The sequence below is a fragment of the Cyanistes caeruleus genome, chromosome 1 (assembly GCF_971803275.1).
Source record: "Cyanistes caeruleus chromosome 1, bCyaCae1.hap1.1, whole genome shotgun sequence".
NCBI classification, from domain to species: domain Eukaryota; kingdom Metazoa; phylum Chordata; class Aves; order Passeriformes; family Paridae; genus Cyanistes; species Cyanistes caeruleus.
In genome coordinates this window covers 71,879,205-71,905,374 of record NC_141701.1, presented here as the reverse complement: position 1 = coordinate 71,905,374, position 26,170 = coordinate 71,879,205, and the positions used below count along the sequence as shown (strand labels likewise).

Genomic DNA, 26,170 nt, shown 5'->3' with positions numbered 1-26,170 from the left:
TTGAGCTATCAGAGAATAATTGGTTTCTTTAAAAGAAAGAACTGGACCCGCTGAATGAGTTTGGATTCCTATATCACTACACGGTTTCAATATTAAAGGAAAAAACCTACAAAAATTGCTACCATACTCCTCACTTATTAATAATGCTATTTTTAATATAAATAGCTGACATTTATAAATGCCGGAGAAGACATTAACATTGGGCCTTATATTCAAACAGTTTGTCCATTTATCAACACACTTTCTAAAAATCTTGATCCTCCATGTAAGTTAGCATCCACAAACAAAATCTCCCACTGTAAAATGTATTACTATGACACAGCTTTAGCATTCTGGAGCACCCAAACCTGAAACACAGCAAAAGACTGCTATTGTCTCACAAATAAGCAGATTCTCATCACATCTATTCATATATCTCATTTTCTAAAGAGAAATCTATTGGCTTGAAACTTCCTATAATTTAATTGAATGCTGAAAAAAAAAAAAGGAAAATAAATAATAAGCAACTAAAACAATCACTGGAACTGTGTGGTTACAAGCTGTATTTCAAGATTATACTGGAAAACAGTGGACACAGGGATGACAGTCTAGCTCTCCAGGAAGGCTCCTTCAGCATCATAACGGTCCTTTCTTTCAGCCAACTCTAAGTCTTTCTAAAAACTCAAACTTCTCCTACTCTCTTTCTGAACCATCCATTTCCACTCTACTCACCCACATATATAGAAGTAACCTCTCTCTTTCAGCAGGACTCTGGCAACTTCCTTAGCACAAAGCCTAAGGACATCTTGCACATATTTAGGTGGGGTCACTTCCGCAGTTGAAGAGTCTCTTGAGAAACAAACCTTAAGATGAGTTAAGGTTCCGTTTTCAAGAAAACATTGGAGTTCATCTCTGAAAGGTAATAAAAACCTGTTAGCAATGGCTCAGAGATGAGCATTCCCTGATGAATACAAAATGGATGCAAAATAGTGAACTTGCTTGAACAAATAGTCTCGATCCTGATGCCGACAGCCAAAAAACAGCCATGTTTCTCCAAATACCCAGTCTGTATGTTGTTCTCTGAGCTTTTGCCTAGAGACAAAAAAAAATCCAATCCTGTTTTAAAAAAATGCAGAATCTGAAATGTCTATAACCCAATTTTCATTAAAATAGTATTTTAAAATAAATTCTGGATTGGCAGAAATGTTAAACAATTTAGGTAAATCCAAGTCAAACCCCCGCTTGATTTTCTTGACTACTCAGTTCAAGATAAATAATTTTCAAATTTTTTTTTTTTTTTTTGGCCACAGTTTCATATTGAAACAGTCAAGACTGACACATTGAAACACCTCACAAAATAATCCTGACTGTTGAATAAGGAGATCACTACCTTTTATCCTTCACTGGAACCTATGTAAAACCACCTAGGAAAACTCAGCAGTTTTATGAAGGCTTTCCATTTAGCTGTAGATACCTGCTAGATTTTATGAATAACAATTTATTAACTACCACATCATCAGAAAAAATATTTCATTTTCTTGAAATAATGCTGGAAGTATTATTTTAAAGGAGTTTTACCTGCTATTTTCTAGTTACATTGTGAGAGAGAGATTTCACTTATACTTTAAAATAAAATGCAAAATACTTTTGAGAGGTAAAGGAATATTTGGGAATCAAAATTAAGAAATACACAATGATTTGGTTAAAGCAAAGCATGGAGTTAGCAATATCATATCAAAATTTCACTTTTGTCTCAAATAAAATGTTTTAAAATTTGTTATAAGACCCAAGAAACTCCATTACTTTGATAGAACTAATGAGTTACACTGGAATATGTGTTGGTTACCCTTAAAACTTAGAACCATTCTCACCCAAATCCTTCACTCCTCCTGTTCTTCTTTTCCTCAGAATGATCAAGTTTTTACATATTCTTGGTGATGTGCTGTCACTTTTTGAACAAACATCTCTTTGCCTTGCAAAATTACACTGCTGGAGGTGGAGAGGAAAAATAAAAAATCCACCTTCCCTCAACACCAAACTGCAAACCTGAACACCAAGACTGCTGCTGAGTTGAAGGTTCTGGTGCCAAGCTCCTTATCTTAAAACACCAAAATGTAAACCACATAGAAATAACAGAATATGGGACAAAACCTGACATTCATCATACCTTTTAATATAGATACCACTTCTCAAAGAATTGGATTTTGAATAACAAAGTTAAGCCGATCAACACTTTATAAAATCTATCATTCTCTTACAGAACTTCCACCAGCAACACATAGAGATAAATAATTTATTTTCTTGTTACTATTTCTGCAATTCACCCAATTTCTCATGTATCTACTATGAAGAGCAAATACAATCAGATGAAAATGTAAGTTTTACTGCTTTGGAAAACAAATAAATACACAAGCAATGCTTGTTTAAAATTATTAAGACTGCTTATAATCAGCACACCACCATTACAAAAAGGACAAAAAAATCTCTGGATTTATACTCAAGCCCTCAGGCTGTATTTCTCCTCAACATAAAAAGGCTGCTCTTCAGGTAACAACTTGGTACATACCTATGTTGTAGGAAACCAATAAATGGTGAAATTCCTGTTCCTGGACCAACCATAATGAATGGCACAGATGGGTCTGCAGGTAAGTGGAAAGCATTCTTTGGGCGAGGAAAAATATAGATCTAAAATTAAATTAGATAAAATATAACTGAAGGGTATTCTTACTCAGTAAAAACACCATGACATTTTTAGAACATTCAGGATATTTACAGAGTGTATGTACCCACACACCCTTCCAAATCCTGAACTTCAGAGCTCATCTTTAATGCCACATGGACATTTAGAATAAAATCCCACAGAATTCTCTGGAGGAAAAAAAACCCAACAAAATCACACTATATTTACAAACCAATTAATCCATCTGGAGGAAAACCGGGATAAACCACACAGGCGTGAGTTTATGAATATGAAAATTGATTGCACCACAAATTTGGGGAATAATGTTACAGAATCCATGGAAAGTTTGGTGCTGGTGTTCCAAGGGAAGTAAAGCCAGTTTATTGCTATTAAAGGCAACTCAACCATTTTTTGAATTGTGGGAGGTCAGGATTTGTTTATAATTAATTGAAGCCTATTGGTAAAGAGCCTGCTTTCTTAATTCTCATAAAAGTTTTACATAATTTCCAAAAGTGCATATGGGTTGGGGGGGGGCACATAACAGCTCAGAGATCTTGGAAAATGTTTTATATAATCCCAGTAATTCTAATTTTCATATCTGTGTCAGAAAAGAAGTCAAATTTTCATAGGAGCTCCATACCTATCCTCTGAGACACATTCAATATAATCTATATTTCATGATGATAAAAAAATAGAATAATTCTTGCTGGTGGGGAACAATACTTATATATATATCCACTTCACACCACACTTGAGTTAGAAGAATGTTTACCATATTAATGATTCCAAACTGGTCCTTCCTTCAAAACAGACTGCAAATGGTAAACACATTTATACTGTAAAGTGTATTCAATTAATGAAATATATTTTTGCATAAGATCCAGCTCATCTATTTTGTATTGTTATTCCATGTATTTCTGCAATCTATGTGCATTGCTGCACATTTTTCTATGCTAAATTCTAGCTTCTGCAGTAGACAGAAATAGTACAAAACTTTATCTAGACTCATTTTGTAATAATATTTATTTCTTTTTAGACATTTCTTTTTCTTGTTTTATCTTTAATTAATTCTAAATCAATTATATTTTAAATAAATAGTAGATGTGAACACTGGAATAAGATATATGATGCACATATTAATCTTTGCATTGAAAAAATGAGGATAACTTGTATGGTGGATTTTCTCCACTTTGTCTGACTGACACCCTGAATTATTGGGACAGTTTTCTTTCAGCTGAATTCTATTCCTGTTTCCATTTTTCATAATCAAATATAGATTAGGCTGCCAGTAGTTCTTTTTGAGAAAAGATATGTGCATCACACATATAAATTTTATAGTAGAATTCCAATTTTTTAATAATTACCTTAGACCTAGTGACTTTGAGATCAATTGATTACACAGAATCTCTGTCACAAAATGAAATAAGGGGAAAAAAATTAAAAAGTACCTTCTCCCAGTAATATCAACTGTGCCTGATCCGCAATCACTAGTAGACATCAGAAAAAACACAGATGAGTGTCCCCTATAGCATATTCAATAACTTGGACTTTGCAAACTCTGGAAGACCTGACAAGAAGTGTGAGTTTTATAGTTTCTCCCCTATAACTTGCCACCGTTTTTTGGAAATGAGCAAGTGCTTCTCTCTTACGATGCAAACAGTCATAACCATTTAATTGCACAGTGGTAGTTTGGTCCACAAAAACATCTTCAAGATACACTTAGGACTACAGAGGGGTGGAAAACAACTCTGGTCTTTCAGCAATGAGAAATTTCATAATTTAGGTATGCATAGATAAGAAAAATTTAACTTTAGTGTTTAGGAATGAAGTTCTGGACATGTTTCACAGAAACAGTGTAGAACTGCAAAATTAAGGTGTATACTGCCAAAACACCTGCACTACATCACAGCAGTGAATGAAGAAAGCCACAGTTACTTCATACATGCATAAATTTAACAGTTAATGACTTTAGATCTAATATTCATACCTTTTCAGTTGAAGAGCTTTCTCCTGTATGCAGAGAGTTTTTACTGGGGTGCAGTAGAGGTGCAACTAACTCAGCAAGCCACCCTGTACATACTCCTTTCCGTGAGACTGGTCTAGAGGGACCAGCAGGGAACTCCACAACATTAAATACAAAGCACAGCCTTCCTGGCTGATACAAGTTTGAACTGCAAAGACAAAAATATTAAAAAAAAACCCCAAAATCTATGAGAAAGATGTACAATCTTGCAGTGGGTCCGTTTGCAGCCCAAACCATTTCAATTGAATCAAGACTCTTAACGTTCTGCTAACTGCATAATATTTCTATTTAGTTAGAAATTGTCTTAAGGCTGGACTCAGAGGCCAGTGTCTACAGAAGGCAACTCAAATTCCTGCCTGATTCATGTGTGCAAGCTTGTTTTTGAGAGCTTTACCAAAGCCTTGCCACACACTCAAAACAATATTCCTTGAAATAGTCAGTTTGTTTTTTGCAGTAGGGTCACAACCACATTTTCTCCTTCACTCCTCTCTTTCTTCCTAACCTTATGACATACACAAACACATATGGGAAAATCCCCAAACCTAAATAACTAAGAAGATAAAATTTTAGTATTTCATTACCTTGACACTGAGTAGGATCTGGCTTGTAATTTAGGAAGATATTCTGAAGAACAGGGAAAAAAATGTATCACTTATTTGATTCAACCCAATGAAGATACCGTATAATGAGTACTTACACTACAACAGATTACAAGATATTTTAATTTAATCATAATTTTGTTCTAGTACTATTCAGTGTTTGTGGTTCAGAAAGAAGCAATTAAGCCCTCTTTTTTGAATGGGGTTTAGGCTTTGTGGAACGTCACTTAGAGATCCTATACAATGAGACCATAATAGTTAATTTATAGGGTCCTTGGTCAAACAAAAGTAACTGTAAGGTGTACAGAAAAGATGCCAGTAGCTAGCAGATGAGGTGAAGCTTGAAATTTAATTTTCCCCATCTTTCCTCTATGAGCTCAATGGCTCTCACAATGGAGATTACTTGACTGAAAGTTTCTTTTATATAATGTCCTACAAGATGTGCCAGCTCAGTTTCAATCCACTGATTACCTATGCGAAGTTTTGAAAACTCAGATGAAAAAACAAGACACAGGAGTTCACAGGGCATGTTTTGAACAAACAAACCCATATCTCACACACAAATTTATATTTATATATGTATATGTATATACATAAGCTGAACTACCCTTTTTGCCATGCACGCTCTGACATATTTTAAAGGTGGTCTCCTATATAAGGTAGTTGCTAGGCAGAGTTAAGACAAGGTAGTGCAGTGAAATCACTAAAACAAGACACTAAACCCATTCAGCAATTTTGAGTAAGGGTGGACAAGAACACAGAAAGCAATTTCTGTGACTGATATTATGAAACATATTAAGAAATTCTGGATTTTAATTTGAAAAATAACTGCCAGCAATTTCAGATATATTTGACATGGTTAGAGTTTTAGTCTCATCCTTTCAGTATTTTATATCAGGAACCCAGTGAGTGTGTTAGACGTAACATAAATACAAATATACTGGGAAAACCACTCTGTTTTAACAGGTAAAAGTGCAAGAAAAGACCATGTAAGCAGAGAAATTTGGAGTTGTAAAAATATGTCTTTTTTTAATTGTCAGCAATTAATTAACTGATTAATAAGGACCCTAATCCTGGAAGCACCTTATGCTTACTTTTTTTGTACAGGAGTAATCCAGAGTCAAAGCATTGGTATGAACCTAAATGTTTACAGAAAGAAAGCTAAAGACTACAAACTGTAAAACAGAGCTTTGCTCCCCAGCAAGAGTTCCAGCTTGATCACTATGGGAATGATAATATTCCTAAAGCAGTTAACTAACTCCCTTTTCTTGGGAAATTGAACATTTAGTCTAATGCATTTTCAGAAACCAAATCTAATTAATTCTAAATCAGTCTTTTACCAATTAACAGGCTAAGTGAAGGCTTGCAGCTTGGAAAAGCATGAAGTAAATCCAGGAGGCAAACATTAGAATCTCTAATAAAGCTATTGTAATCAGAGGCTCCTTGTCTGCTGCAAAGCTCTTGAAGCCTCCGTTTTTCTCCCGCATCACTGGTACACTCTACAAGAGCTCGCAAAAATGCCTGTAGGGAAGAAAGGAAAGAGGTAAAGGGTAAAAAAACTTGTCCATATGGTAAAATGGTCACAAAACTGGGAAAAATTTGGGATTCCTGAGGACAGGAATTAGGTTAATGGATAATACACTTTCTCTTTTTTTTTGATAGCTCTTCCAATGTCTGCAACGAGCTAGCACATCAGAAAATCCTACCTTAGCCTGAGCAAGGAAGAGACAAGAAAACAGACACAAGCCATTCCTCCCAAAATTCCAGGTTTTTGAAAGGTGCCCCTATTTACATTATAGTTAGGCAGCTCCATAACACAATTCAAGACAAAACACCATTTGCTAAGTCAGAGAAGCCAAGAAAGAAAAAACAAAAATCTTAGAAGAGGTATGAGTATAAATAAAGTATGGTATTAAATGAGTCTTGTTAATGTTGTTGTGGTGTTTTATTCTATATTTTATGCCTACATACTGGTAGTATTTAACTTTTCTTATAGAAAAGTTAAACTGAACATTGTAACAAAGTGAAGATCAGATGTAAATAGCTACAAGTTTTTTTCAAAAAAGGAAGATGGAAATAGACACAATGCATAAAGGAAAAATGATAGAAAATAGAAAATACAATCAGATGACACATTCTATATAAAGGAATACTTGGAAAATAATGTGTGCTCAACTGCTAAGCTTCCAGACAATAGTTTTGAGTATGGAGTTAGATAAAGCACCTTTTAGGTTGAAGACTTAATACAACAGAGAGGTTATAAAAACTGGCTTCTCTGATATTCCCCAGCCAGTACTCTCTGCTTACTCTTATTACTGAGAAAAATTTTCAAAACCATTGAATGAGGTTTTGAAAAGGTTGAAAGAACAGGAAGATTCTCTTCTGCTGCAAAATCCGCTAAATTGAGTAAAAAGGTCCACCCAAAAACTTATTTCCCTCAGAGACCCAACCACACAATTGTTTAGCTTCATCTTTCATATCAAGTTATTTTTTAAATATGTTTTGACAATACCAGAAATATAGATGCATTTTCAGTGAGAAGCATTGTATTTTTACATGCACAAAATGAAAAGAAAATATATACATGTTGTAAGAACAAATACTATAAAAGCAAAAAATTTTTCTTTGAATTCTGCTACATTACTGAAATATTAAAGAAAAGCTTTAAAATGTCACACAATATTGAGAGTCTTAAGAGGCCCACAAGGATCATCGACTCCAGCTCTAAAATTAATGGTCCATACAGGGTTACTAGCACCATGCTCTACATAAGATAATGTAAAGGACACTGTGGTACATTTACATACAGCAACATGTGCCTTTTTTAGCAACAGAACTTGAAAAATTTGGCTCCCTCTGATTAAAAAGACTGTTTAAAATTACTATGGAGCTGGGTTCTGTCAGCCTTCCCAGTTACCTGGCACCAAGTTACCTAATACTTTTCTACTTCCAGATTTGTCATGAATCAAGATACCACAGAGCAGGAATGTCCGCCAGATAAACTAGCAGAAGTGACATTTCTTAGAGTAAAATACAAACAGTAGCATACAAACTGACAATCCTTATTCACCAAGACATAATATAACTACACACAAAGCAAGGACAGATCTGTAAGAGACCTTGTAGCATAGAATTACTAATTTCTTTTAAGAAGAAAAAAACACATAAACACCTTTTTGGGAATTGCTCTTATTTCCAGACACCAGGTTAGAATGAATTTGAGAGTGCTTCTTCCAGGGATGTGTTGTGGACGAGATGCTCCTAGTTCAGTGGGAGAAAAAAATCAAAAAGTAAAATGTGCATCTATTGATACACGAAAGTGGCATCACATATCTCACACTTAAGAGACAACTTGTGCAGCCCTCAAAGATGCAGGGAATCTCAACAGTGAGAACCAATTTAGCTCTAAAACAGAACAACAAAGAGCCCTACACCATCCTGTGGAAATAAAGGCACAGCTCAGCAGCACCATTACGATACCAACTGCAATGCAAGAATGGAGTAATTCACACCGGTTCAGCAGACAGTACACAAGCACACTCTGAACCTGCATCTACTCTTTCTGAAGCATGGCATCATAAGACTCAGCAGAACCCATCCATAGGTCCATTAAAAGGCACCTTGCAACAACACTAAGGCTTGTCCTTGAGGAGTGCAGCCCTTTTAGGATGTAAAACAGATTGACACTCAGCGTTGTGCAAGGAGATTTACTTTCAAGTGGGGGATTGTAAGGTTCTGTGATTGAAGTCTTATTTATATAGACATGAAGGAACACAGTAAGAATGAGATGGATGAACACAAATGCCAGGCTGCAATTCCCAGTCAACAGCTCATCTACTCATCAGCAGTAAAACCAACAGCAGCACTGCTATTCATCCTCTTTTTTAACACATAGCTGTGACTTCCAACACGCCTGCATGGAAAGATGGCAACTGTGTTGCCATACTGAAGGTACAAATGTTCAAAACTACGCACACCAGCTCCTACCAACACAGAAACGAGCATTGGTCCATGACTAGTGCATCATACCATACCTTTCTTTTTAGTGCCCTGCTTGACTTTTACACAAACAAAGTCATCTCCTTTTTCAGTAAGTCCTAAAACATGAAGAAGTTCTTCCACTTCACAGACATTGTTGGGACATATTACACAGAAGGCATCTCCAGGTTGGTATTCAAAGGCTGTATCCTGTTATAAAACATTAAACATTTCTATTAAGTCTTACTACAAAACCAAGGCATTCCCATTCCTGACAACAACCTTCCTACTATTGTGCTCAAATTAAGTCAAATATTCTTTTACTCTGTAGTAACACTTTGCTGTTTTGATCATATCAGAAATTAAGTACTCATGTTTTCCTTCCAGGCTTAACCTTACTAACGAATTAGAAAAATCTTTCCTTATCTTAAATATTTGGAACTCTTTAATGAGAACTGCTGAGCAACTCAAACAGAAGGAAAAGAAATATGTATTAAGAGGTTGGCTATATAATCAGCCCAGACTATTAATTACTGATGTTCTACATTCTGGGGTTTGAGAAAAGCAGAGAAATTAAGTCCTCATAATTAATGCAACTTTTATAGAGATACAGCATCACTAAAAGAAAATTTGCTGATTAAACTATTTGATGAATTGTGATGGAAATGACCAGAATTGCTTTTATTTTTTGTTTTTATTTTTGGAGGAAATAAAGAAAAATAGTGAGACAAGAGCACATTGAAAATTTGAATCTTAAGACCTAGATTCCATTTAGCTGCCTCAGATTATTGTGTGCAACTGCTGAAACTATTTTGTGCAACTCAAGTTTCTGTCTGTTAAAGGAACATGCAGAATTATATTTGCATCATTATGTTTCCCTTATGCATGAGGTGAGTGACCTGCATATACAGCCTGACAAGAATGTTAGGTGAAAAAGGCAAGAAAATGCTTACATTTTCAGTGGGTGATGATGACAAAATGCATAGATACATACAAATACATGCAAAAAACCATGTTGCTCAAAGAATCAGTTGCTCGAAACTTAATAGATTCTGTTTATAACTGAGATTTAAAGATGTCTCATGTATATTGAGGCAGATTAGGCTAAGAGAGTCCAACAGAAGGTACTGCCAAAAATCACAGCATCCCAAAACTAATCTATCAATTTGAGAAATCGCTGAAGAGCAACATCCTTTCTAAGATTTCTTTAGAAGTAATATTGAGCATTCTTTTCCTGTCTTTCATCTTCAAACCAGTATACAAAATATGATCTTCACTGAATAAACTAAACCAGTTTTTAAACTAAGGTTAACCAAGATTGACAGTTTGAGTAGCATGTTAACAAGGCAGAGCAAATGAATGTCAAAGCCAGAAACAGTGCTCAAGAGCTAACAATTCTTGACACTATTAGTGAAATTACTACTTGTGTAGATAACCTACCTGTGGTGGTTTTAAAGCACTAGCTAAAAATTCATCAGAAAACTTATTTCTTGCTGTGAGATATGGATTAGGAGAAGGGCAAAACAGGCTAAAAACTTAAAAGGAATAAAGAAAGTTTATTAACAAAACTACAAGAATAAGAAACCAGACTATAACCTCCAGAAACCATTTCTCTCCACCACCCAACTATTTTCTTGTCTAACTGACAAGACAAAACTTGGTGATTAAAACAGTACCAACTATATAATAGTATTTTCATCAGTTCTTATAGAGAAAAGAAGTTTCCTTTTGTCATTTCATGGAGGGTTCTTCACAAAAAAAATAGTTTTCTCATGGCTTTTCATTCCCCTGATGCCAGCTGCCTGGAAAACTCTGCCATCATGAAACATAAACTTTGAAGAAGTTAAGATATTAGAAAAGCTAAAGCCTTAATTAAAATTAATCCCTGCTAAATCTAATTAAAATTGAGAGGCCCTACTAGAATTAGGAGTTAATCATTAGCTAATAACTAATTGTCTGTCAACCTTATGTTTGTTCAGCTGGGCTTGTAAATGAGAAACAAAGAATCTTGTAAGGAACTTCAAGAACATAAGACAATTGTAAACCAGAAACTAATTGGAAATACGAAACTAGGAGCTTCCCCAAGGGTTCATTTGTCACTTTGTATTGAAAAGGTTGAAAGGTCAGAAAGAGGAAGAGATATATTCCTTCCTCCCTTTTATGAACCCTCCCCATAACAAGACCACCAACTCATTTCAAGGAACAAACCACGCATGCTTAATTGCTTTTTCTTAATTAGCATAGGAGGCTGGGAGTGGGCGATAACTGGGTTTTGAATATGTATTTGTATTCAATACCTCGGTAAATAAAATGTCTATATTCGCCTGCATTCGGGAACATGTGTATTAAGGGGTGACCCTGCACATCAGCCCAGTGCTGCCAATAAACATAGACTCTGTAAACCTAATCAGTTAGAGTCTTTGTCCATCTCAGGTTGGATACTGATACTAGATCATATTCATATTTTGGTAAATCAATCAGGCCCCTCTCTCATTTCACACCACTCTGAGGTCTGTTCATGGGCCGTGAACTCATGGGGTGTCATTTTAAGGATGAGTTATTCAAAGGCAAAGGTTCTCTTCATCTGTCTTCATGATCATCTCTGGGAACAGAGGTTTTCTATTTTTCTCCCTGGGGGCCATGAGTCTTCAGCAATTCTCACTTCTATTTCTCTGTTCCAGCATCTCATGGGATCACAACTACTTCACCATCTGCTCACCTTCATCAGTGGATTAACTTTGCTCAGATCTACACTTTGAAATACTTCATTCCGCCCAAAATACTCTTTCATGAATTAAAGGAGTTTTTCAGAACATTATTGTCCATTTCCATGGCGTTAACAAAAGAATATTTCAGCTTATTAAAGCATCTTCTCATTCTCTTCCCATCTGACGCTTGACTCTTTCTTTCACTAACTTTGATGGTTTATGTTGTCTCTCTACATGTTGATCACTCTCTTTCTTCCTCTCTCTGTAAAACTGATTAAATCTGGAAAAAGGATTAAATCTGCAGGTCTCATCTGGGTAATAAAAAGGATAAAACCTGGCTCAACCTGCAGCAGGTATTCATGGTGTCAGATCTCAGCTCAGCAGCATGTAGGGCCAGCCACCCCCCCACCCCCCCACCCCCCCCTTCCCCCAGAAAGCTTCAGCCACCCTGCTGGAACAGGACTTGGAGACTTCCCGGGAGGGCTCCCAGCCCAGCCCGGGAGGGGGGAAAGTCTCGCAGGCTCCACCCCCTGCCTGGGAGCCACTGCAGGCCTAGCCCAGCCCCTGCCAGGCTGCATAGCCTGGACGGGGAGATGGGAGCTAGCTGGAGTTCTATTACCTTTCAAAGCTGGAAACCAAGAGAGAGATAAACTTCTGGGTTTATGTTTAAAAGGTAGTATTCAAAGGGTTGATCTCACTTTTCAATGGTCAAAAAATCTGTCAATTCTCAGAAATGGCCAGCTATTGGCCTGGTCTCAAGCAGAGAAAAAAACTCTCAGCAGTCTCTCTCTCAAAGGCTTCATTTCCATGTTTTTTACTTTTTTCCTTAAATGCTAAACTGTCATACCACCATGTAGAGAATATTTTAACAGAAGGTGGGCATGATATTTTAGTAAAAGCCTGTCTGCACAAACCAGTCTTTGGTATAAGCAACAATATTAAAGGTAATGTCCTTGAAACTCTCCTGAAGCAGAGAGAATGAAAGAAAAACAATATCCTTGTGCACAGGAGAAAAAATGTAAACCAATGTGTATTAGCCAATAGTAACTTGCTAAGCCCATGGACCCTGTAAAACCCTATACAAGTGTGCTAAAGATAGAAATAAACGACGTTTGCGATATTTCTGTGAAGACTCGGTGAATAGTCTGAGCTGTTTCTCAATACTTGGCGCTCCGATCTGGGACCCTGCGGGCAGGGGGATTTGGCAGGTCTGTGTGCAGAGAGACGCGGACACAGACCAGGGCTGGTAGAGTGGATCTGTGCGCGGAGAGACGAGGACATGGATCGGTACTGGGGAGGCTTGCCTGTGTGCGGGAGGATGCAAACGCAGGCAGCTGGGGGAAACCAAGGGCGGAAGAGGTGAAGAGGGGTCGTTCCCCTCCATCCGCCTGTGTGCTGCTGTCATGAATAAAATCTCTCAAGAAATCCACCCCAGTTAAAATACTATGTTTAGTTATGTACAGTTAATGTTCTTATCCCATTTGTAAACCTTGTACCCCTTGTTTACTCCGATGGTTAATAGCAATGTTAATTATTTACCGGTTTCTGAAGTGTTTTAAAGGTTCTTATGAGACATTCCTGTACCCTTTCCCTTACTTCCTTGCTACTATGTAACAAAGCTTCTCCCATGGGGGCTGGGTCACACTAACAAAAGCAACCCATTAGAAAGGTATGCCACAGAAGCTGCGCCCAGGGACGCTGTGCCACACTAGAACAAAGTCCCATGAAGCTGTGCAACTGAGTAATATGCAAAATAAGGCATGCAGGACACCAAAACAATGAGCTAACAGAGGAATCAAAGGACAAGGAAACATATTCTAGCAAGCTATGATGAAAGATCATCTCCCTGCATCACCTAAGCCTGCTTAGAAACCATCTTCCTGCATCACCATGACCTAAGAGTAGGAAAGGACTGACACCCCTAGACAACAAGCCAGAACAACAGGCCTCCTGGCTACTCTCATGAGGACGGAAGCCCCAGCTTTGCAATGTGTGCTGCAAAGCTGGATTGTGCCTCCTTCTTGGAGCTGCCATTGTGGGAATGGCCGTGGTGCAAGCAACCCCTCTGGCCCCCCACCCCAAGAGCTGAATCCTAATAAAGGCATCAAACAGGGGTCATGTCTCCTGGCCAATTTCTTTCACTGCCAACATGGAAGTTGAGTTTGTGGCAGTGAAAAAATTGCTTCTGAGCATTATCGTTAAACGAGGTGAAGCAGTCAGGGAAAAAGACCTGGACAGGCTTGTTTTATGGGCTAAAGAAAATGGGCACCTTCAGGTGCCGCTGCTGCTTTTTCTAGTGGAAGAATGGAAAGATATAGGAGATCTGATGCGGGAAAAGGCAATCACGTGGAAGAGCAAGGATGTGGTAGTGCTTGGCTCGATCTGGAAAATTGTGTTGAATACCTTAAGAGATACGAAGGCAGAGTCCACAGTTGCAGCAGCTGCCTTAGAAGCCATGGCTCAGCCCGAGACGGACATGCCGCAGTCACCTCCTGCCACGTCAATCAGCTGTCTGGGTGCTTTCTTTGGGGTTGGGCATGTTTGGCCAGTGAAAGGGCTCACAGGGCGGAAGTGCAGCACCATATCGGAACTTTTCAAATCTATGGGGTGCTCTGGAGCGGGTGGGTCCGTGCCAGCGGAGCCCAAACCGGAAATTACCTCGCCGAATGCGGATGTAGAAATGACAGCTCCTCCGGAAGGAGAGGGCCCCAGCCCCAGCCAGGCAGAGCCTCAGACGTCAGCGGAAGAAAGAGTCCTAGAGTGCAAGCCAAAAATGTATCCTTCGCTGCCATCTACTGTTCATTGGGGAAAGCCACAGGATGTCCCTCTCCCCCACGATGATGACATCTCAATGCATTCAGAGGATGGATGACCTCCAGTGGGAGAAGAGCCAATTAATTGTAATAATACATCAAAGAAAGAGCTACTGGAATGGCAACAACAAATAGAACAGCTTGTGCAACAGCTGCAAGCTCAGATTGAGCAGACATTACGTGCTCAGTGCACAGCATCATCAGGAGAAAGCAGCTCTGCAGCAAATGCCAAAACAACAAACAGAGTCAGTTCAGCAGCTGCAGGACATGATGCATCCTGTCCTGAACCATCTTCCCCACCTTTAGAGACACTCTTAACACCACAATCTTGTTCCAGCTCTAATTCTACTACCCTAGAGGAAGAGAGAAAACAAAAATCAAGGCAAAGGTGGACTGGCATAATTTGAGATGCCATCCTTGAAGGAGAATGGCAAGCAGCAGGAGCAATATCTTGTCCCATTTAATATGATCAGCAAAATCCATGGTACGAACAACATGACTGGAAAATCTTGCAGCAAGCCAAAAGGACAGTTACTGAACATGGCATTAAATCTGAAGCTGCAAACCCTGCATTGGATTGGCTGTTCACCTCTGATGTTAATAGTCCCAGAATTAATATGTTAATATTAATTAACAATTAATATGTTAATTAAATGTTAATAGCCAGAATTTAGCATGCCTGCTTTTAACTCCATCACAGCTTATGGTGTAGGAGAAGGAATGGAAAAGGTTAGTGGTTCTAGAATCCAATCAGCCTCGGGATCAAAATGATGTACTGTATGGACTTAATCCTGACATGATCACCAGTTCAGGAGTCTACAGCAACATGGCTGTACAGTTAAACTACCCCCTTGCAATGCATAATTTGTCTGCACAGCTTGCTTGTCAAGCCTTCAATGCTGGGCCTGATTCCAAAGCTCATCCTTCCTTCACAACAGTACAGCAAAGCCTCACAGAACCGTATCCTCATTTCATCGATCATTTGTCAGCAGCCCTGAAGGCTCAGAATGACATGACTGAGGAAGCAAAACAGAACATGTTTAAATTGTTAGCTTTTGAGAATGCTAACTCAAAGATAAAGCCTATCCTTGCCATGCTCCCGAAACAAGCAGATGTAGGGGACATGCTAGACATTGATCTGAGAGTTAATCAGACACAACAAGGACAACTTGTAGCCAATGCAGTTGCAGAAGCCATAAAACCAACTACAAGTCTACCTGCTGCTGCGGTCAGTAAACTGGGAAATAGATGTAAACCTTTTGCTACGCCTACAAACATTTGCTTCCGATGTGGCAACAGAGGACACTTTTGAAAGTCCTGCCAAGCTACCGTGTGGTGTGATCGATGCCAGCTGGATACCCAAGCTACTACTACATGTTGTTTCGCAAAAAACATGAACAAGAGTGCGAAGAGCCACTGTGCAGGGACACAAGTAGCCGGCCCACCTCTATACAGCAACTCAACCCACCAGCAACCAGAGGAAGCCTGGGAATCGATTTGGCAGCATCAGTAGATGTTACTCTCATTGACAGCACCATCCATAAATCCCAACTGGAGTTACAGGATCCATCTATTCTGCCACCAGTGCACTTGGTGCTTTACTAATTGGAAGACCATCTGCTGGAGTTGCGGGACTTACTATTCTCCCAGGAGTTATTGATGCTGATTATACCGGCAAAATCCAAATTTGCGCCTACACCTTAGCTCCTCCACTCATGATTAGAAAAGGGACAAGAATCGCTCAGTTGGTGTTGTTTAAAAAGGTAGCAACTGAGAAGGACGTTTTTTGAAGTGCTCCTGGACATGGAGCCAGAGGATTTGGATCTACAGGAGACACAGTGGTGAATCTTGTTCAATAAATGAACCATCGAACAGTAGTTGAAATCACCCTGTGCCAGAGAATGAAACAGCAAAGAGTCAAGATGATGTTAGACACAGAAGCTGATGTCACCATCGTCAGCCGACTTTGGTGGCCAAGACAGTGGCCTCTCCACAGAGCCTTAAGCTCAGTACAAGGTGTAGGAGGATACTCCACACCGCTGAGAAGCGTACATCCAATTCAGTTTCGATTTCCTGAGGGACAGACTACTACCTTATGTCCATACGTCATGACTTTGCCTGGAAGCCTGGGAGGGCTCATTGGTCAAGATGTTCTCAGCCAGCTCAGAGCAACATTAACCTTTCCTGTCCAATTGCTTTTTCAGTAGTCACTACTGCTGACAGGCCACCGACCCCAAGGATTCAGTGGAAATCTAATGAGCCAGTGTGTGTACACATCCAACCATCACTCAGCCCATGGAATACTCCAGTCTTTGTCATCCCAAAGAAATCTGGAAAGTGGTGATTGCTGCATGATCTGTGCAAGGTAAATGACCAGATGTGGACAATGGGAGCATTACAACCTGGGAAGCCCTCTCCCACAATGTTGCCACAAGAAAGGCATCTTCTAGTTATAGACTTGAAAGACTGTTTCTTCACAATACCTCTGCGAATAGAGGACACAGTGTGATTTGCCTTCACCTTACCATCAATCAATTAAGAAAGTCCATCTCAGAGATTTGAGTGGGTGGTCCTTCCACAGGGGATGAAAAATTCTCCAACTATGTGCCAACTGTTTGTACACTGGGTACTGACACCTGTGCGTGCAAAACTTTCTCAGACGATTATCTACCACTACATGGATGATATTTTTTTCTGTCAATGTGATCCATTCCAAGATGATGACCTTGCATTTATCACTGTTCAACTCGCAGCAAAAGGCTTGGTGGTTGCCCCAGAGAAGATTCAAAAACAAGCTCCATGGAAGTATCTAGGGTGGATTTTGACATCTTCATCAGTCCACCCACAGAAATTAGAACTGACTACTGAGATAAATACCCTCAACAACGCACAGAAACTTATTGGAGATCTGCAATGGGTATGATCCATTGCTGATATCAGAAATGATGAGATGGCACCTTTAATGAGCCTTTTAAAAGGCACAGATCCAAAAACTCCAGTTACCCTTTCTATAGACCCAAAGAAATACCTCACATTCCTCGGGAAGAAAACTGCTTTCAACGCTAGCAAACAGGAAATTACCAGATGTGCCTTTAGGACTTTTGATTTGTAACCATCCTGTTGCCCCGTGTGCTATCATATTCCAGTGGCCTGCTCGGCAAAAAGAGAAAGGGGGTGAAGACCCATCTGAGAGCTGTCAAGATGCCAAGCAGCCTGTCAAGGAGAGTCAGCCTGTCAAGAAGGTACAGTCAGCGAGATTATCAATGAAATGTGCAAACCCTTTGGTGATCCTTGAGTGTATTTTTACACCGCATACGCCACCAATGAGTATTTGGTGGAGAACAGAAGCAATTGCTTATCTCATCAAAAAAGCGAGAACGCGAATCATGGAAATCAGTGGTGCTGAACCAGAGCATATTAGTCCACCGATAAAGACAGAAAACTTTGAGTGGATGCTGAGATACTTAGAACCAATTCAATTAGCGCCGCTTAGTTATCCAGGAACTGTATATAACAGGCAACCTAAAGATCCACACTTACAGATCATCTTAAAGCAGCAATGGTTGGAACAGCCCAAAATAGTGCAGCAGCCAGTGGAGGACCTTACGGTATATATTGACACAGGAAATCAACAGAAAAAAGCAGCCTCTACCTGGTGAGAAGGCTTGAGTTGGAAAAGCATCACTATAGATGGAGATACATGTGACTCACTGCAGACGCTGGAACTTACAGCTGTCTCATGGGCATTGTCTCATTGGCGTGATAGAAAGCTTGTTGTAATGCAGTTAGGAAAAATGGTATGACCCAAAGAATGTACCCCTGAAAATGTAGACTTGTAAGTTCTTTCCCTTATCTTGTTCTCCCCCGTTTCCCTTACTGGTTGTATAAAATCTCCCACACCCCCTTCCCCTGTCCTGAAAAAGGAGGTGCCTCTGATACCTCTTTCTCTTTCCCTCCTGCCATCTCACCCTGAAGGATCCCAAGGAATAAAACTGCAACTGCCATCTCAGCAAAGGGAAAGAGCCTCGTTTTTTGGGCCTCATCTGGCAAGCTAAAACTACCTCCCCAGACTCCCTGCCCGCTGCAGGGTGGACAGTGGTAACAGAGAGGTTGGGGACTCAGTTATATAGCAAAAGTTGAACATTGTATCAGATTCATTATATGTGGTAGGAGTGGTACAATATATTGAAGATGCTGTCATCAAGCCACCGAATAATAAACGATTGTGTCAACTATTCTTGCAAATCAAGAGAGCTATTGAAGATAGAGAAGAATCTTGTTGCATCATTCACATTAGCAGTCATCAAACAGAATTAGGTCTCAGAGAAGACAGTGCAAAAGCTGATACGCTTGTCGGTTCTGTTGTTGCAGTACAAAGAGACTCCTTAGCAGCTGCAAGAGAGAGTCATGCTCTCTTTCATCAAGCCACAAAAGCCTTACAGAGACAATTTTACATCAGCTCAATAGATGCACAAGGCATTGTAAAATCCTGTCCACAATGCAGTCAATACAGAACCACTCTAGGCTTAGGTGTTAACGCTAGAGGCCTTCAAGCCTGTGAGATCTGGCAGATGGATGTAACACATGTGCCTGAATTTGGTCGCCTCAAATATGTACATGTCACAGTAGATACCTTTTCAAAAATTATTTGGGCCACTGCACAAGTAGAAGAGAGAAGCATACATGTAATTCAACATTTAGTAGCTTGCTTTGCTGTAACTTTTGGATTTCCAAAAGAACTGAAAACAGACAATGGGCCTGCATATGTAGGAACACGAGGTTCTCGGTTCTTACAAAAACGGGGAGTCAAACATGTAACTGGAATTCCCCATGTGTCAACTGGACAAGCCATTGTAGAAAGAGCCCATAAGACCTTAAAAGAGTATTTAAGCAAACAGCAAACACCTGAACAATCAGACCCTACCATTTGATTACAGCAAGTGTTATTCACTCTAAATTTCCTCAGTTTAGTTGGAGATTTAGAGCAGCCCGCAGTGGTAATTCATAATAGTCAGATAAAGATGCAAGCTACCCCAGAAATTAAATTATATTATAAGAACCCAAAGACAGGTATCTGGGAGGGACCAAATCCATTGCTATTTAATGGGCACGGTTACAGTTGTGTTTCCACAGATGCTGGGCCACTATGGGTGCCTAGCCGATGGACCAAACCAGCCAAGAAGGATATTGTGATAAATGTAACTTTGGAAAAAAATTCGTGAAAGAATAAATAAGTATATAACTGTATTTATAACAATGTAGACCACATAAAATATAGTGTGGCCTAAAGATTCCTCCCTAGACCCAGCAGTAACTACCCATTCAGGCGATAACGACCCTAGGCGACGCTTATCAACCTGAGACAAAGAGCAGAACACGGGCAATCAGGCTAGACAATGAGAGGAGCCCGGCCGAGATGCCCATCAGCTCCACATCGAACCAGGATACTCCACCCTGTAAGCCCCAACTGAAAAAGCGATCTGGCTAAACAATGAGAGGAGCCCAGCTGACATACCCATCGGCTTCACACCGGACCTGGACACTTCACCCTGAGAGCCCAACCAAAGATACAATCAGGAAACACTCAGAACCTTTCACATGCGAAAGGACTCTGCCCAGTTGTCTATTGATTCAGTTTGACGGTTCCAGGAAATCCATTCAACCAACCATCTAGACTCTTTGTTGAACAGTGACTGCTCGGAGTTTGGCCTCAGGACACAAAATCCCTATAAAAACCCTGGACAGTCAACTCTCCGTGTGGATTTGGGTAAATCTGTACCTTTGGGTATAGACCCCTGTCCACCCAGTGCTGCGCTGATTTATTTTATTGTGGTTTTTTTGTCTCGTTTGTGATTGAAATTATTTTATAATAAATCGCTGTTTATATTAACCCTATTTTGCCATTGAATTTATAACAATATGAAGAACAATCAGAATATCGATGCCCTCACTCGGTCACTGATCGACTGCCAGCTGACATCACGAGAGCAGATGTTTCAAGACTGAATCGTGTTAAATAGTAGTCTGTTTGTGATAAAAATTCTGTAGAAGATCTAAAGGAATGTAGAGACTCCATCTAACTGCATATGAAAACAAATTGTATCTGTGTTTTTACCCTTCAAGCAAATTGCTTTCACGCTTAGATTGCATAAATATCAGAGCACGAGTGTTAAATGTAGTTAGACAATAGTTTAAGATAAAGAGTTTTAGTTTGTGTGGTAACTGTTATTTGTAGGTTATTGGTAAGTTTAGTAAAGACATTAGTATAATTCTTTATACTATACTATATATATATATATATATATATACACACATATATATATATGTGTGTGTTGAGGGTTAGGTGTCCTTTTTTTTTTTGTTGTTCTGGCCTGCCCGTGGAATTTTTACCCATTAGTTGCGGGGCGGGGGGGGGGTAGGGGGGTGGGGATGGACACACAACCTAACTGTGGGTACTTAGTGGGTGCTCGACAAAGGACAAAGAGTGGCCGAGCCCAGCGGGGGGAAGGGGGCAGGAAAGGAGGGTGGGGATAGTTTTTGGCTGGCTTTCTTCGGCTTCAGGGAAAGACATTCTTTTTCTGGGTCGCGGAGCTGCTGCGGGAGAGAGAAGGGAATTTCGCCATCACCCAGACGGAGCTGCTGCTTCTTCTCCTTCTCCCCTCTTTGTTGGTGGCCTCACACCACCTGTCCTGCCGGGACATGTGGCAGTGCCAGCCACCGCCGCGGAGCTGCTGATACACCTCAGCCACCAGCCCGAGATCTCAGCTCATCCCTGCTGTTCCAGCCGACTCTTCCTCAGAGCCTTGCAGGAGCACCGGGACTGCCCGCCCGAGGGGGTTTGTGAAACAAAGCCTCTGCTCCATCCCATTTCAGCCGAGAAAGCTGTCACGGGGTCCCTGGTTCTGTTTTGTTGTTAATGCTGTAGTTATTGTTGTTTGTTTGCCTGGTTATACTAGTAAAGAACTGTTATTCCTATTCCCAGATCTCTGCCTAAAGGCCCCTTGATTTCAAAATTATAATAATTCGGAGGGAGGGGGGTCTACATTCTTTCATCCCAAGGGAGGCTCCTGCCCTCCTTAGCAGACACCTGTCTTCTAGAACCGAGACAATATGTACACTTTATACTATACTTTAAAGACACTCCCCCTTCTAGAATTAATGCAAGCATATTTGAAAGTTCATTTACTTTAAAGCCTTAGCTGTGATTCTGCAAACATGGTGTCATTTGCATGGAACAAACTGCTTATGGTAATTGTACTATGTATAGTCCCAGCCAACTGTCTGCTAACTAACATCCAAAAGCAACAGAACATATGGGTCACTCTAGCACACTTGACAGGCCAAAAATCAATGTGTCTAAGCCTAGTTACACCTGGAGATCCTTTCTGCACCTGTCTCACAGGAGTCCCTGAATGGGATCCTCAAGCATTTAAAGGTTTAGTTAGTAATGAGGCTCGACTGAATCAGTTGCCAATGTTGCAAGAGTGCAATCGCACTGTTGGCTTCACATCAAGACAACTTGAAGCCTGCTGGCAAGCAAAAATTATCTAAATTCTCAATGTTACTATAGGGCCCCCAGAAGAATTTGTTAGGTTCCACCAATACCTCAGGTGGATGGATAATGTTTGAGCCCCAACAAAAAGCCATTCTAACAAAGTAATGCAGCACTGGGCAACAGTCAACCCTATAGTGATCTCATTACACTGAAAGTAAAGCTTTTTATTCACAGTGCAATCTCACAGGATGATTACCAAGGTGATTACTTAGTTCAATATTCTTAACCTGTGGAGACAGAGCATAGAATGGAATTCCTGTTAGCCCACATGGAAGACCCTGTTACCTTGGGAAACTTACTTTGTTCCATCCAAACTTACATCAATTACTGAATATAGCTGGTAAAATAAGAAACATCAAATGGTCAAAGCGAAGACTGAATGAATTACAATGTGATGATGTTAGTGACCCAGACTTTTGGAGTCGTGGTATAATACGGCCGCCTTTTTCAGTCCAGGAACAGCTGCTGCTAAAGGCTTGTCAACTCTAAAAAGGCTCGCTTGTTGGACCAAGAAAGAACTGAACTTAACATCAACAATATTAAGTGAACTTTCAGCTGATGTGAGTAGTGTATGTCATGCAGTATTGCAAAATTGAGCTGCAATTGAATTCTTGCTCTTGGCACAAGGACATGGTTGTGAAGAGTTTGAAGGCATGTGCTGTTTGAATCTTACTGATCATTCAGTTTCCATCCACAAGCAACTACAACAGCTATTCTACAACCCATTCTATAATGGGTTACATGCCCTGAAAGAAAACAGTGGCCCCATTGGAAGCCGGTTGGCCAACTGGGGAAACACTGGATGGTTAAGGTCTCTTGTGCTAGAAGGGGGATGGATTTTACTTATGGTGTTAATTGGGATAGTGGTTTTAAGCTGTATGATATCTTGCCTCCGTAGAGGTGTAGAACAAGTCGCATCCAAAGCCTGGCTTGTGCAAAAAGAGAATGGGGGAATTGCAGAGAATATTTTAACAGAAGGTGGGCATGATATTCTTGTAAAAGCCTATCTGCACAAACCAGTCTTTGGTATAAGCAACAATATTAAAGATAATGTTAATAGTAAAAGGTCTTAAAATCTTAGAAAATTCAGGGACTTAGAAAGAAAGTTAGGTTTGGAAAGCCCTGGGAAAAGTAGGCCCTGAGAAATGTTAGGCCTTGTGCATGCTAAAGATCAGGTCAAACTGCACCTGTGTAGTCAGTATATGATAAATTATACAATTGTTAGATGTGATTAGATATAATTATTGTTTAAAGAACATGAGGAACAATGTTAGGGGGCTAGGGGGGATCACGAGAAATCCATGCTTGGGTAAAAACAATGCATACAATGGAACAATGTAAGTTTAATAATTAATATATAAGTTGCATAACGATAGAGTATAAAATATGTTCAACTCAAAACCAAAGGGGGTCAGATTTGAGTATGTGTACCCCTGACACCCAGAGCTCTTCAATAAAGCACCTTCATATAATCATTCATGATTATGTGTGTTCCTGAACGCTAACAATGTCCTTGAAACTCTCCTGAAGCAGAGAGAATGAAAGAAAAACAATATCCTTGTGTACAGGAGAAAAAATGTAAACCAATGTGCATTAGCCAATAGTAACTTGCTAAGCCCGTGGACCCTGTAAAACCCTATGTGTGCTAAAGATAGAAATAAACGACATTTGCGATACTTCTGTGAAGACTCGGTGAATAGTCTGAGCTGTTTCTCAATACCACCATGAAGAACAGTCATAATTTACTATACAGTTTCTGAATATTCTTCAATCTGTATAATTGTAAACTGAAAGACTATTAATTTTCAATATTCCCTGACTGCCTTTCTCCACTGCAAATTCCCTTCATAAAGATATTTCATTCAATATGATATCCATGGAACAACCAAGAAATTAACTTGACACTTTTTTACTGTTTTGACTTCCATAGAGTCCTATTTTTCAGTGAATAAATCAAACTTTAAATTTACAAAATGGATCAGCATAAGCTGACATTCTATTGTATAGAGAATTATTCTTCTTTTTAAACAGTCAAATAAATAATTTCCCGCCTCAGTTATTATTCATAAAACACATGTTTTTGACCCTTTATTTTAACCCACTAGAGAAAAAGCCATCACTAACTTACTGCAATATCAAGCTCTAAGAGCAATGCAGTCTTTATCGCATCTTCCCTAGTGAGCTGAACTGCTTTTGTAACTGGCACTTCAAAGGTTGTTCCCTCTGAAATAAGTGAAGACAGATGTGGATTCTGAAAAAGATGACACAAAAACTTACAGTAAAAATGCAAATCAGCTCTATGACATCTTGCTACAACATACAGGAATTGGTGTTGATACAGGTTGTTTTTGAAATAATCTCAGAAACCAAGTCAAAACAATAAGGAAAAACATGAATCTTCTATACACATAGAGTATTTTGCTCTTTTTAAAAAATCACATCTAAGCAACAACTGGCATATATTGAATTACAAAAAGTCAGTAGGCTTGAACAGTCTAATAGGCCTACATTATCAAATGCAGCAAGCTGTTTCATTTCTCAAGAACTGCCTTGAAAATAGCCAATTAGAGAATGGCATTTATGTTAAACCCCAGAAAACTCCTGCCTAATTAAAGGATTATTAGGTGTATGGGATGAACTTATTGCTTATTGGTTTACAGCTTAAGGCTTTGGGGTCCATTTGGGGTCTACTACTTCAGGCAAATTATAAAAGGAGTTTTAAATAGAGCTAATGAGCAAAATCCATTCTACAAAACAGAATCATGTTATAACATAACATTTCTACACAAGTAAAAATGTGCCCCATGTATGACAAATGGGCACCAAGAATAATTCCAGATCACATATGTCAAAGGCTGTGACTTGAAGATCAGACTACAGTCCTCACTTCTCCATCTCTATAGTCAGCAAGTTTCATTTGAGATCAATGCAGACAAAAATAAAGAGGCAGGAGGGACACCAAATGCCTATAACAATACTCTGTCAATGTAAAGGAATCATCATACCAATGGGAGAATATTTGTTAATCTAAAGATTTCCTATTTCAGAAAGGAGACAAGAGAATCACTTGAGACCAACAGCTGGAAGTTTCTTTGTTGACTTAAGATTTTGACATGATGATTAATGGCTTGGGTCATATCAAATCATTATGCATCAGGACTGTTGTAATTGTCTACATTTGTATTCCCTTCAAGTCAAATTCAAGGCATAATGAAATCAAGATTTAAGCTAAATTGTATTATCTTACACTTCCCACAAATGTTTTAGACCTTTGCTGCTCTGCTATTAGTATACAGCAGCTTGTCAATTCAACCCTGAGACTCACCAGCCCAAGGCAAGATCATTTAAGTAACTGGAAAGATCATGTACCAGGTCTTCTTTAAATGGCAGGGAGTCTATGTTTGGAAATATCCAAAACTCAACTTGATGCATTTCAAAACATACCAACTTCAGCTGTATTTGGCAAAAAATACCCATAGCTGCTGTTGCAATGTGAGAAACAAAAAAAAGGACCTGAATGATGTGATACCTGCAAAACCAAACATGAAACCTACATAGAACCTACTTGTTGACAAGGTCTAGCCAACTATGTAAAAAATAGTTCCAAAGGGAAAAACCAAAATCACATATTTCATACTTTCTGGGGCTCAAGACAACCACCCTGTTTTACACCTGAAATATGGATTATAATCTTTAATGTCACTGAGTTCCAGATTAGCAGATTCATCTTTTTCCATTTGCTGTTAAAAACAAAATTAACTTTTTTTTCTACATACAGAAAACTTATGGCATCAGTATTAGAACTGATGAACAATTTCAGTGATCAGTCTGAATG

At 39.3% G+C, this 26,170-nt stretch overlaps 1 protein-coding gene across 8 annotated transcripts in view; it reads right to left on the bottom strand.

The window, feature by feature from the left end:
* Positions 1 to 26,170, bottom strand: part of MTRR (5-methyltetrahydrofolate-homocysteine methyltransferase reductase) — a 103,803-nt gene that overhangs the window by 52,384 nt on the left and 25,249 nt on the right. For 6 of the 8 annotated variants that reach the window (XR_015290229.1, XM_086901331.1, XM_086901249.1 and 3 more), the window contains exons 6-14: positions 24,464 to 24,586; positions 9,316 to 9,469; positions 8,454 to 8,542; positions 6,622 to 6,802; positions 5,264 to 5,306; positions 4,647 to 4,830; positions 2,546 to 2,664; positions 979 to 1,071; positions 712 to 891 (exon numbers count right to left, since the gene is read on the bottom strand). Coding sequence is in view for 7 of the 8 variants with exons in the window: in XM_086901331.1 (XP_086757457.1) it covers positions 712 to 891; positions 979 to 1,071; positions 2,546 to 2,664; positions 4,647 to 4,830; positions 5,264 to 5,306; positions 6,622 to 6,802; positions 8,454 to 8,542; positions 9,316 to 9,469; positions 24,464 to 24,586 (1,166 nt within the window). In the remaining variant the exon portion in view is untranslated. The remainder of the gene's footprint in view (positions 1 to 711; positions 892 to 978; positions 1,072 to 2,545; positions 2,665 to 4,646; positions 4,831 to 5,263; positions 5,307 to 6,621; positions 6,803 to 8,453; positions 8,543 to 9,315; positions 9,470 to 24,463; positions 24,587 to 26,170) is intronic. The other 2 variants (XM_023922170.2, XM_086901527.1) reach the window with 2 other exon arrangements.